Source organism: Aythya ferina, assembly GCF_964211825.1.
Source record: "Aythya ferina genome assembly, chromosome: 10".
In the NCBI taxonomy this organism is placed as follows: Eukaryota; Metazoa; Chordata; class Aves; order Anseriformes; family Anatidae; genus Aythya; species Aythya ferina.
Genome location: NC_140306.1, coordinates 4644467 through 4658253, shown reverse-complemented (window position 1 = coordinate 4658253; position 13787 = coordinate 4644467). Strand labels below are relative to the sequence as shown.

The 13787-nt window shown below is 43.6% G+C and overlaps 1 protein-coding gene across 8 annotated transcripts in view; it reads left to right on the top strand.

Annotated features, from left to right (window-relative positions):
* Positions 1-13787, top strand: part of LOC311441982 (uncharacterized protein) — a 69239-nt gene that overhangs the window by 44929 nt on the left and 10523 nt on the right. For 4 of the 8 annotated variants that reach the window (XR_014696371.1, XR_014696372.1, XR_014696373.1 and 1 more), the window contains 4 exons: positions 7501-7634; positions 8315-8587; positions 9557-13142; positions 13268-13495. Coding sequence is in view for 1 of the 8 variants with exons in the window: in XM_084530727.1 (XP_084386853.1) it covers positions 7501-7629 (129 nt within the window). In the remaining 7 variants the exon portion in view is untranslated. Of the gene's footprint in view, positions 1-2094; positions 4820-6892; positions 6962-7500; positions 7635-8314; positions 9046-9556; positions 13143-13267; positions 13496-13787 lie in introns of those variants that run through there. The other 4 variants (XR_014696375.1, XR_014696376.1, XR_014696377.1 and 1 more) reach the window with 4 other exon arrangements.

The window sequence follows — 13787 nt, the reverse complement described above, 5'->3', positions numbered from 1 at the left end:
GTCTTTCAGCCATGTATTTGGGGCCACATGTAATGCTAACTTAAAAGCTGGCAGGCATCCCGTAAGCAAAGGCTGTCAGGCTGCAGGTACAGCAGCACGGCTCCGGCATCAGCACTGCAGGCAGTGGTGAAGGGAAGTTTTTACAACCTAAGCGCACTTTGTCAGTCTGAGGTCAATGAGAAATGATAAAGAACATGAAGAAAGGCAAAAGTAAATAACAAGGATGGAGAAATTAAAAATATATATATAGAAACCGAAGTATACTGAAAACTTACCCAAATTAAACTCCAGGCCTTGATGATGTTCCTGCGGGAGCCTAGGTGAGATCTCCCCCTGACTTTGATGATGGAGAATTGGTTCCTTAGGAAGAGAGGGGAATTTGGACATAACGAAATGAAAAAATGTACTGCAAAGTGAAGGAAATAAGTGAGCAGTGCTGTAAAAAATAATGATTCAGTAGCTGGTAGGCAATATTGTCGTCTCTGCACACATACAAGGACTTAAGTGACCCACTACACTGTCTGAGGATCTGCTCCATTAATAATAAGAAAGAGTAATTTAAACTATGGCTTTTTTCATTGTGTTTTATATGGGTTTGGGGAATATGTTATCAAAGGCTCCAATTCTGGCCAAAGTCCACAGGCATCATACCTGTGGTCAGGCCCTGGATAGAAAGATCAGAGCTATCTTTGCTTAGCCCCACTACCAAAAACAGATCAATCAGAGGTAACTCAAAAGGAAATATTCTACAGGGAACAGATGAAGATGCATTTAGAGGAAATAATCCCCATTCAGGATGCCATTATTAAAAGAGAGAGATAACTATCAGAGCTGAGATATGTCAGGGCAACCTCATTGACATGGGACTGGAGAACTTCTACTGTAAAAGCAGAGAAACTAGGTCAGTGCTTTTTGAAGAGAGGAAAGCTCAGGGTGGACATCATTATTTTATGTATGATTCTGAGGGGAATAGCTAGAAGAGATGTCAGAAAACTAGTGTCAAATACAGGAACAAATGGACAGGCTCCAAGAAAGAGAAAGGAACAGAAACTAAAGGAGGTTCAAACCCGAGAGGTATAAACATTTCTGTACACATGAAGTAGTTAATGCAAGGGCTGGGTTACAGAAAAGGCTAATAAGAGCAGCCAACAAGGGTCTAGGAAAGGAAATCTTTGTGGGGTACAGACACCTGAGAGCAGACAAATCTTTTCTGTGCTCTCAGGCTGTCCTGAGAATTGCCCAAGTTTCAATCTTAAAATTACTTCGCGGTTCACATACAGTAAATCTCTGTGCAAGCGCAATAGATTGAAGTGACAATTCAGTTTATCACTTGAAGATAAAACTCAGAAGAAAATTTGCCTTATAATTCTATTAATATAAATGTAATTACAAGAGCTAATTCCAATTCAAATGTTAACTTATAAGCCTTGGTGGAGGTAGCAGCCTACAGAGAAAGAGATGATGCTGGGATCCCTGATTTTGATCAATAGTTCAGCGTTAATAGACTTTATTTATGAGTTGGAGCATATGGTTTGAAAATGATTCTAATGATTGCGTTACATGTGTATAGACACACACTTCTGTATACTCTCTGAGCGCTAGGGTATTTGCATGTTACAGTTGTCTCTGAAGAAAAAAGAAAAAAACTCTCTGCAGTGTTGAAACAGATTAAAATACCCTTTATTTCCAAAGAGTGGAATGTTAGCCATCACATAAGTGCAGGCATGACTTCCAGAACATGCTGCTTTAAACGCAGATCACACCAATGCTCTTTGTTCTAAGTGTCTAAGATGTCAACCAGTCACTAAGAAAAAAGTAGATTGAGGTAATAGCCTGGGGCAACAGGAATTTGAAAACATTGGAGAATCGGTAAACTGTGTAGTCTAAGGTTCTTCTGGTGAATTTTCTTATACCCTCTGAAATCTAAAGGCAGAACTTCCTCTGATGGAGGTAAGAATGGTGCTATTACAGCTGATGGAGCTAAGCTATGGAGCTGGTCCCCAAATTCTCTACTTAAATATATATGAAGAATAAAAGGGAAAAAAAAAAAAAAAAAAGAGTACTAACAGTGTATATCCAACAGTCCCATTGACTGTGGGTCAAATTCCAAGATGTAACCAGTGTAAAGCCAGCCCTGTTCCTTGGGAATTTTCCTCATTTAAGAATGATACAAATTTTCTACTACATTGGCCTGAGTAATGCCATAAACTTTCTTCACTTCTAGCCCAATGGTTAAAGAAGAGAGTTTTTGAAGTGAAAGTATGAGGAGGGAAGAGTCTGAGCGTGCTGTAGCTTCATCTCATTCCATTCCGCTTCCATTTCATTTCATTCTGCTTCCAGCAGAAGCGTACCCATGCGTTCCAGGTCATAAAAATCCAAGGCGAGGAGATGCTCAGAAATTAGGAGTCCAACAGAGGATTTGATACGCACGTTTTGAAAGCGTTCACAATATCCTCAGATCATTTCTGAACTGCCAGGGTATGATACTGAGATGAACTGGCCCATCTCAAGCACCATTATAGCCAGTGAGACATTTATGTTGACATGGAGCCAAAAATTTGTCACAACGCTGGAAATGAGCAAGGATCACAGAAGTGAATGATACTGATCAAAGCAGATGAGAGTCAGGAGTGTTTATATGGGAGATGCAGACTCGCCCACCTGCCTCAGTGGTCTGAAGCCGCCAGAGTTAATATGCTGTCTATTAATATTTGTTCAAATACAGCACCTGTCAGAGCACGTACAGGGAAAGTGTTGGTTAGGTCAGCCTTACAAGAGCAGAGCGAGATGCAGGAGGCTCTGGCTGGCTGTGAGTGGGTGCGTAGCCTAAGAAGAGTCGTACGTGTGCCCTGCCTTCTCCAAGGGACCAAAAACTAGAGGCAAATGGACAAGGTGGGCTGTAGCTTTATCCCAGAATGACTACTTCTTAGTAATGTCTTAATAATACTTGCATATCTCGCTTACTTTATTATTTTTCTTCCAGCAGTGCTTGCAGGAAACAAGTGGGAGCATCCCGGCACCAGAGCAGCCCCAAGGCCAGTACTGCTGTACTGTGGCTCTGGTGCTGTTTTGGTAGCATATATTACAGTGGCATCAGGAATACATAAAGTAGATTCTGTACCTAAGAAAATATGTTGGCCAATGATTTTTTTTCCTCTCGCTAGGAGCTTAAAACAGCAAGCCATTATGGCAGCAGCTGAGCACTCTGTGGGAAGATCATTCATATCTCATTCATGTACCAACTTCCACAAACGATTGCTTGTATTATTGCATGTGTCCTTAAGCAATAGGAAAGCTGTGGATTTGTATTTTGGGCAGCCCCAAATGCCTTTGTTATTGTCCCTGCTATTGTTGTCTGTGTTCGCCTGAACTCAGAGAGCTCACTGTGTATCAGAGAGTTTCAGAGCAAGCCCGTGGTCTTAATGAGTAAATGAAGTTACTGTTACTTGAGTTTATTCTAAATGTTGAGCCCAGCATGGGATCTAACCTGGAATAGTCATCTTGAGGATATTGCAGTGGAAACCAGAGCGTAGGATTTAACATTGGAAATTAGAAGTTGATCCTGCTTCTTATACAAAATTGAGATTGACAAAATTGAGGTTTATCTACATAAACCTTTAAACAAAGATGTGGCTCTGAATCAAAATTAGGGAACTGGAGAAATGAAGTTGAGGATTTTGTTCTCTTAAAGGAAACTTGCCCAGAAAGACCGTCAGTGGAAAGAGCTGTCGCAGCAGAGAGCTGAGCACAGACATTAATGGAGTCATTTCTTCTTCTAGAGGTCAATTTTGTATAAATCAGGATTGTTTAAAAATGACAATTATTGATTAATTAAATTTAAACTTGGAGCTTAGCCCTCTTCATTCTGAAGAGCCTGTACACCAAATTAGCATGAATGACCAACTGAAACAAAAAAAAAAATCGTTATTTAATTGAGTGCTGTTCAAATGGGATCCAATGCCAGCAATGGTTTTGGAGGTCTTTTCCCCACAAGTACAGAAAAAAAAGAGGGCTTTTACAAGTCCCTCTCTGCACTCATATTCCATAAAGCAGCCTGCCCTGTGTCTGACTGTAAAGCATTTCTATACTGCTGCCTCCAAAACCTGATCCTCAAAAGACAGAGTAAGAGAGTTTGGAAGTAGCTTATGGGTCCAAAAGTCCAACAGCAAAATGCTCAAGGTAGAATTGCACTGCTGTACAGGCAGTTTTTCAAAAGAAAGTTAACTGAATAAGACTGGAAGAAAAACACTTAACACAGAAACCCAGGTGTATCCAAGTACTTAAATTGGAGATACTGCTGCAGTTAGGCTAAAGACCACAACTGCCCATGTGATTAGTATAAAATCAGTACCCAGGTGATGTGCTGCAAAGGAAATAAAACTCACCCCCGTGCTTCAGTAACCCCCTTTGTGGAGGAGCATACTGGCACAGGACGAAGTAGGCTCCTCAGCTTGGTGCTGTCATGCTTTGGGACACAAGAAGTCCCCGTGGCTGCACGGACTTCTTCCAAGGAGGTGCAAAAACTGGGCTGCGCACAGCAGATGTGAGCCTTGCCCCTGCTACCAAGAGAAGCACTGCATGCCGTGTGGGAGACTCGGCTTGTGTAGGATCAGGCCCTTTGCAGGTGGAAGGGAACCAGCTGGAGGAGGAAAAAGAGGCGACGTTCAAGGCAATGTCAGCACGCTCGCAGCTTGCAGAGGGCTGGCGGCGAGTCAAACAAGAAATGAAGGGGCACCACGTTGGCATGAAGTGATATGTTATCACGGGCAGCTCCGGAGCTGATCCCACACTTAAAAATAGATTGACATTTATCCAGGAGGTGAGTTTGTTATTCTGTAACTACAGCATTTTCTATTATGTTTGATAAGGGAAAGAAGATTGGATCTCGGTCAGAAATATAAAAATTCGCCTCCTGGCAGGGGATAATAGCAGGCGAACAGGGGGCAGAAAAAACCTGCAGATTTAAAGGAGTTCAGTGCAGTCGTTGGTGGGGAAGAGGTGGTTGGTACTGGACGGGGATGGCTGGAATACCTCTCCCCTAAGTGCCCCCACCACCCCTGCGGTGTTTGAGCTGCAGGACGTCCGGCTCCAGGCTTAGCCCCACTCCTCTCCCCTCCACAACTCCATTTTTGGGTCACTCTGGGCTATTTTTACTGCAATTTGTCTCACCTAAGGTCACATAGAAAGTATCAGAGCAGGAAAGATGGGGCCCACGTGCCGCCCTGATGTTGTGGAAGGACCAGGATGGAATTAGGATGGAGGCGCGCTGTGCACAGTGTAAATGAGGTGTTGGCTGTCAGTGGGTGTGTGTGTGCACACGTGTATGCAACACATCCCTGGATGGAGGTGAATATTTGCACTGCCTGCCTTTTGAAAGTGCACACTAGGTAGGGCAAAAACCTTAACTTTTTTGCAAAAATCCCAAACTCTTTTGTTTCACTGTGTAACTGTTGATCTAAAATGGGAGTTCCTGTTTTCTAATTCACAAAGCTTAAAAGATCACTCATTTTATATTAAAATGATAGCCTTTGCAAGAGACCTTCAATCTAATTAAAGCCAGGAGATTAGCATCCCTTAGAATATTTGCAAAGCGTGCAATGCGAAGTTAATGAAATGTGTACACTTTTATAAAGCTTTAATTTTTAATGAAATAATTCAGAACATGTACCTTGCTCCTTTCCTTACCTGCTTTATCCCAAACAGGAATTGTTTACAAAAAATAATAATAATTAAAAAAAAGTAAGATGAAGAAAACATAGGACAAGATAAATGAAAGGCTTCTTCATAGCTGTCACAAGTCTGTCTTTTGCCTCTTCTGTTCAGTCCTGTTTATTATTAATGAATGAGAATATAACTAGAGTGGTATTTTTCTTTTTAGGGTTTTGTGTGAATATATATATATATATAACATGCTATATAATATATATAAGAAATATCTGAATTACTATATATGTATAAATACAGTTCCTGCTAAGACAGCTTAAATAAATAAGGCAAAAGAGGAGCCAGTGTTGCAAGGGGACATCTCCCATGTGGAGGAATGGGCTGAGCCCAGAGGTGAGGGGGGCAGCTGAGGCTGTAGCAGCCTAGCTCAGAGGGGGTCACCAAAGGAAATCCTAACCAATTGCAACCTCTTTCTAGGCTAGGCCCCTCTAATGATGGCCCCACTCCTCTGCTATCACTTGAGAAGAAAGAAAAGGAAAAAAACCGTGGCACAGAGAGTAGCGAGCCCTGTTCACACAAGTGCCAGTGCCGTGGGGCAGCGCGTGCCCCTGGGGCCAGCACACCCTCTCTGGGGCTGCTTTAGAAACACCTCCCCTTTTACAGCTGTCTACTGCATGTGCTTCTTGCACCCCTTGTGTTACTGGCTCTGAATTTTGCCACCAGACATTGCTGGCTGCTGCATTCAGAACAGCAATTCTACCAGCAGCCCTACTTTACATTACGCTTACTGGCTCTTTCTGTAACCTAAATGTTGGAATATTCTAATCTTGCTCTACATTTTAAAGCTGAAAGATAAACCTGTTGTTTAATGAAATCCACAACACTACAGGAATAGTAACCATTGTGTTCCTTCATTTCAAAGACCGGCTGAAATCTAACATCTGGTGTAACTGTACAAACCTGACCTTAGGTCAGAGTAAGTATTGTATTGTTGATGATGGATACGCTTTTTTCATTACAATGCTGTCTCCATTCTTTCAGCATTCATGCTGTGAATCCTCAGTTATAGCCAGGACTATTGATAAATACTGATTTTTAAAATACAGTTCTTTTTTTTTTTCTTTACACTTTTAAGCATGCATTGTAAGATTTTTTTAAAATATCTCTTCTAGTTTGTTGTCAACAATATGCCATTATATTAGCAAACTCTTCTGCATGATAGCTCTAACTCACAATGATCAAGGATTATGTGTCTGAAGATGTAGCTATGATCCTAAAAGAAGAGCGTCACAGAGAGGTGATTCTCTCTGTCTAATGCCTTCCCCTGTACTTTCCTCTTTGGATGCTCATTTTCTTAAAGCCCTTGTAGGAACAGGGTTTAAGGCTTAAATTGTGAAGCAGATGTGGACACCTGTGTGCGTCTTTGCACATTGTCGTTTCAAGATGTGAGCCCCAGTGTGGAAAATGAGGCCTTGTATTATTAATACCCATTATTTCTAAGGGGTCCGCAGTAATATGGACTAGATCAGCAACCGTGCAGCAGCTGGCAGTCCTGTAACCTGGGCTCCCAGCAAGCCCAGTGGTGTACCAGTCTAGAAACAGAGATGCTGCCCCAGCAGCGGGGAGAGATGGTCCAACCCTAACCCCACAAGAAGCACAGGGAGCTCTGCCTTTTGTGGTGCTGTGTGTTTGCTTTGCTGAGCCTATCCATTCCCAGAACCTTTCTCTCTATTTCCTTGCTGCTCAGCAAGAGCTTGACAAGGCTCTTAGCACCACAGCTTTAGATTATGTATTTTATTTCCACTATAGCTATGAAAACCTAACTTTATTTTCCAGTTCTTTGGGCTCTATGAGCACGAGCTTGTTCAGACACGACTCCTGGGGACAGAGCTGCTGGCTGGATTGCTGGACACACCAACAGCAAAGGGAAATGTTCTCCTCCTTAATCCATACACGAGGCGGTAAAGCAGGTACTGTGTTCTCCCTGGGTGCTAATACAGCTTCATGACGTTACTGCATCGTGAAGCAGAGGCAAAGCAGAATACCCTTGGCTCGCTGTGCTGCCTCTTACGTCTCCCTGAAGCCCCTAACCCAGCGCTGACTGGCATAGGAAATGGCTGAAGCCACAGCAGTTGCACTTTTAAGAAACACGTATTCATTTCAGTGCTGCCAAAGCTAAATATGTTTATGGATTTGTTCATAATTATTTTGAGAGTAGAATTCTGTTTGTTTGACGGTATCTGAAAAATGAAATACCTGGGGCAACGTCACCGAGTGCAGCTGGTACATCAGCAGCATGGGGATGTACTTGCTGTAATTGTGAGGGTTGTATTTAGTTCCACTGAAGGCACAGTTAACTCACTCTGTGTTTGTCTGATGGGCTGACAGTGCTGCCCTCTCCATCACACCGTGCAAGCCACCAGCTTGTCTTCACCATGCTCCCTACAGCTGGGCACAACAGGAATCCGGGCGTTTCTCTGCCCCTTGAGGTTACCAAAGCATGCACACCTGGATGGCACTGCTCAACAACAGTTTTCTTCCTTGCTCCAGATGTTCACACTGCATTTAAGCAGCAGGTTTTTTTTAATCCAGTGACCTCAAAGTACTTTGCAAACATTTAATTAAACTTCTCTGCCTCTATGTGCAACAGGTTCTGCTCCCTATGTCCAGTAAGCAAACAGAGGTATGAGGAAGCACCAGAAACCTACAGCTTAAGCCCCTTTAAAGGGTTTTCAAGCCAGACACTTGAGCCAGAGGCATCCAAAGTCAGCAGTGAGGACAGAGTGGAGCACAGCACCCTGTCTGCAGCCACCACCGATGGATGAAGCTGTGGGTCAGCAGCATTGGGGATGCTGGTGCTGAGCAGCTGTGTGGAGCAGTGCATTCACACCAAGCTGTGAGCTGCAATGCCTTGGCAGGACAGGTAACGAAACCCCTGTGTTCTTCCCACCCATTTTGCACTTTCCGTGACCTCCTCCTTTCATCGGTAAAAGTAAATTGAATTCAGCACCATTAAAGACTCTGTCTGGATCCATAACATTCATAACCACACTGTAACCATGAATGAAAAACTAAGAGAGAGTATGGTTTGTGTCCAAGGGCTCTTTTGCTTTTTATGTGTTTACATATACCAGCCAATGGTCAGCAAATAAGCGCCATGACTTGCAGTGAAATGTTCAAACCATCTGGTTTAATCTGCAATTTAATTTCACTGTAAAATATTAAAGTTGTTCCGATGGTTGGGTTGGTATGGCTGCTTCATATGAAAGGGGTTGAGTATCCCAGAGCAATTATACCGCACCAAGCACATGCTATAGGTATTATAGTCTGTATTGTTATTTTGTTCCATTAAAAACATTAAAAAGACTTCTTAATACAGCACGGCAGAGTTTTAGGTCCTCTTTTTTGTTAGCAACAGGTAGCAGATTCTGTAGACAAACATTAAGGATCTTTTTGAAAACAGCATGCGTTTTTCCAGGTGCTAAAAATAAATAAAGTTTAAAAAAAGCTAGCACACAACCGAGCACAGAGGGACTGAGGAAGTGGAGAAGCTTTCAGTGTCGCACAGAGGGAAGTGCCCCGAGGTGACAGCCAGCACGCTCAGTGCCTGTGTGACCATGGCTGGTTTTTCCCCTGGTATTCAAGTTTGCAACTTCAGGAACACGGTGCCAGCACTGCTTGTCCTGCCATGCTGCAGCTTCCCAGGCTGATGGAGAGGCAGTTTTACTTCTCCTGCAATGCATTTTGTTAACAAAACAACCATTACTTACGTCAGTGAAATAATAAAGCTTAGCTGTCTGAAATTATTTTACATCACTTCTGACATGGTCTCGTTGTCTTTACCGGCAGTTGCTTGGCGGTGCGGGATTAAAATATCTGCTCTTATTTACAGCCGTGCTAAATTTAGGAGGCTGGTCCCTCCTTTCTGTGCTACAGCATCACGTCCAGGCTCTTCAGGGCGCACTAAAGCAAAACACAACAGTGAGGAGCAGAATGCCAGGGCTGGTCTCATATCTCCTCTTCATGTCCACTCCAGACACCAGGTAAAGCCCATCTCAGACATGTTTTAAAGCCCATCTCCCTCCCTAGACATGCACTTGTAGCAACACAAGCAACTTCTGGAAGACAGGCTCGTATCACTGTGCATCTTCCCAATTAAACAAAATGTTTGGGAATTTTCTAGAAGAATTTCCATTCTTCCCCTTCCACCCCCCACATTTCTTACTTTTACATGGTTTGAACACTCATGTCCACATTTGCCTTGAGATAACATGATGCCTTGAGACAGTTTGCGCTTTCATGAAGCAATTCATACATTTAGTCCGTTTTCCAGGTCCACCAGCACAGCGTGGCCTGAAAGGACAGCAAGCAGCTGCTCTTCCAGCTTGTACAGGTTGTCCCTACCCCAAGTTTATGTGATTTCAAGCAGATCCCATCATTTCCAGTGGGCAACAGCTCATGCAATGGCTCCACTCCTGCCTTGCTTCTTGGCCTTCTGCTCCTGTGGTGCTGGGATGGGTGTGAGGCAATACTGGGGCACGTGTTGGTGCCATTGGCATCCCCAAGACACGGAGCCTTTCTCAACTCAGCCATCTGCCCAGGATCTGTGGGGAGGGCCTCGCACATATTCCTCCCTCAGAAACCCTCTGGCTCAGAAGCAAGAAGCATCACATCCACATGAAACCCGGTACTTCAGCTAATCTAAAGCCCTGTAGGGAGTTGGGGCTAATTAACTGAGTGCTATGGCATCCTGACATAACTATATGGCTTCTGGGACCCACGCTAGTATTTCTACCAAGCGTTTTCCTGCGCTGGGTGATATATCTGCCTGGTCAATGCCTGCTCAGGGGCCCCAGCAGAGGACTGGAGGCAGGGATTATGGACTTGGCAGCCGTCACTTTCTGTCATGCCCACAACCACATTTCACCCGGTGATATTTGGAGTAGTTGGTGCTACTTGAAATGCATTTTCCTGAATATAAGCTGGAAATTACTGATTTTTACCTTACACAGCTAGTATAAAAGCACTAATGTCCTAATGAAGAGTCTCACTTAGCTAAATGCTTCATACAGCTGAGTAAAACAAAGAATTTTACTAGAGCTTAACCCAGTCGTTAATAAGCTTTTTAACCCTGACCTTTCAAATCAATGATCTACCACTGGTTTTACCTTTCAAGAAGGAATTCCATTTTCAAGTGATAAAACATATTTTGCACTCCTTACAATCTAATGATTATTCTCAGCGTTACTGGATATATGAGGCCATCAAACCATTAGAAGGTATAAAATGTATTAATGTACAGCATTCACGGCTACATTTGCTTTAGAGTCAATAAAAGGGAAACAATTTATAAAGGGCATTTGTGCTCATTACGGAATATCGATAGATTGTTTCTCCCATCATTTCTGAAGTATGAAGAACTCCATTTCATGACGGATAGCAGAGGATTTGCATAAGCTCTTTGCTTACTCCATGAACTTCTCCAGCACAGAGCAGCATGCAGGGGCTGTGGCCAGGCTGGGACAGACTGGGCTGAGACACACATGGGGTGACTGTGGTGGTCCCCACAAATTGCTCCTTCCCAGGGGATTGAGCATCTCAATGTGAGAGTCATTCACAGCAGCCACAGGAAGGTTCAGCAGATATCTATGGTGATTTCTGCATTAAACATTAATTAGCACAAGGCCGTGGGCAGACTGGATTGAGGTTAGAAAAGAACAAGAGGAATTATTTGTGGGGAAGGTCAGGGATGATGAGCACAAGTGCTGCAAGAGCTTTGCAGAGCACCTTCCTAAGCAGCAGGAGGACGAGGGAGGCTGCTCCACACGTAGGGGAGAAAATGGAAAGGAATTACAGGTCGGATAGAAAAGGATATAGGAGCATCAGTGCAATGGCTAAAGGCAGAAGTTTCATAGTCTGTCCTAGTGAATAACTCAATTAACTGCAGAAATAAAATCTATGAAGAGACAAATGATTAAGGCACTGGCCTGAGTCTCAGCAGACTCTGGCTGTTTTCAGGTTTCTGTCTGACTTTTGGCAAGCCTCTTCAACTCTCTGTGCCTTCGTTTCCCATCTGTTAAGGAGGAATAATAATATTTCCTTTCTCTCCTGCCTATTCCAGCAGTAAGCTCTCCTGGCAGGCACTGTATCTCTCACAGCATGTGTACAGGACTTTGCTCGCTGGGGTTTTGATGTCTGCACTGAAGCAGGACATACGGGGACGAGGAGTGCCATGACAGAGCAGCCCACTTTCAATTTCTGATGACCAGGGGACTAAAAGGTACGCTATAACTTGTTGAAGAGATTTCTTAATATCAGTTCTTCAAGGACAACAGAAGAAAAAAAAAATTAATCAGTAAATTAGAGAAGGATAGTGATTCTCATCTCTGTTAAGACTGGTAGGCGTCTGAAATTATCTTCCAAAGCAGAAATAGTTTGTGAGAACACAGAAGACATTAACTGCAGTACAAAAACAGACACAAGGACTTCTCCATTTCTGATCTTGCTGCTCTATTCGTCTGGCTTCTCTGTACAGACTGAGCTTCTCCACATTTCTCACTGACAAGCCACCCTCTTGATGCACGTAGTGGTTTCCCTCGCATGCATATGCTCCTGCCCACGTGGTAAGATGAAATTGTGCCCACTCACAGGCACACACACATCGCAAGCAAGGCTAGGTAATAGCAGTTGCAGAGTATTATTTTAAGAGGACAACCGGCAAATATATAAAATTGAATTTCAGCTGCAGTGACTTTCTGGTAATAAGCAGTCCCAATTAGAAATACAAATGTCGCTGAAAGGGAGTATGTCTGTTGACAGTAGACTTTGGAGAAAGCTTTGGGTTTAGTGCTAGTATATTAATCTTTAATTATGACCACTTCTCACTTCTGACAGAAGTGGCCTGCACATACTCAATGGACAGTGTGTGGAAGTTTTGGGGTGTTGCTTTCTTCTGACAAATGAAACATCTCATCCCACAGAGGCCTAGCTCAGCTCGAGCCTGGGCCTGCTGCTGCCAGTGGCTCTGCAGATGGTGAGAAGTCATCTGTTAAAAACTCTGGTACTAGAACAGCATCGCTCCCATGCTCCTGATAAACACAAATACCAAGACTAAGACCTGCCTCGGTGTGGGTTTAGAATGGGATGGCAGAAAACAGCCCTTCCCCTGCTGTCCTTTCCCTGCCGGGGTCAGTGGCCTCCCCCTGCGCTGAGCACCTCACAGCAGAGGGGAGCACAGGATGCTGCAGCCTGCTCAGGCCAACACCTCCATTCCCGTGCTGGCTGCGTTATTAAAATAACATTTCCACTTCCAAGTAAGTAAATTAATCTCACTGGCAAGTTTGTCTTGTGACAGCCAACATCTTGTCTCCCCGAGAACTGGGCTGGTGTCCTGAAAGCTGGAAATCCAGCACTAAAACCTGAGTGCAACAGCCAAGAGATACACCAGATCCATCTTCTGAGGTAGCAGAGACAATGAGGTAAGTAAATATGTTCTAGAAATCCTGCTATTAAAGTTATAAAAATTATTTAATTTCCTAAAGTTATGAAGGCCTGCTGTCATGTTCCCTGCGAGCTTTGCTTTTGACTTGCAGTTCTCTTTTAGAGATCACAGTGCCCCTGAACTTTGCTGCCCTAAGGAGGCCGTGCTGCAGACCCGCCTCAGAAGGCCCGGCACACCTGCTTTGAGGCACAACAGGAAAATCAGAACATACCTTATCATAAATATGCATATGTGACACGGGAACCTGCTGCCTTCTTGGAGAGATGCCACAATTGACAGAACAAAAAGTACAACAAAACTTCACATCACCGGTGGATCAGAAGAACAGAGGTAACCAAAAGGCTAGAAAATTGCAGGTTTACTGACGCTCTGCTCAACCTTACCCATTCTTTATTGAAAAGAGATAATAAGTATCTATAGGAGAGCTGTCTTAAGGCTCCATTCATTCCCTTTTGCTAGCCCAGCTGAGAGGTGGTATAATATAGCGCACACTGGCATCTGGCATGTCATTTAATTACACCTTCAGCTTGCTGGGAAAATGTTTGAAGTGTCAAGGTAAGCAAACTATAAAAATATATTTCCCCCGCTACAGGAGAGCTCCCGCAATGGCAAGCAGAGCAGG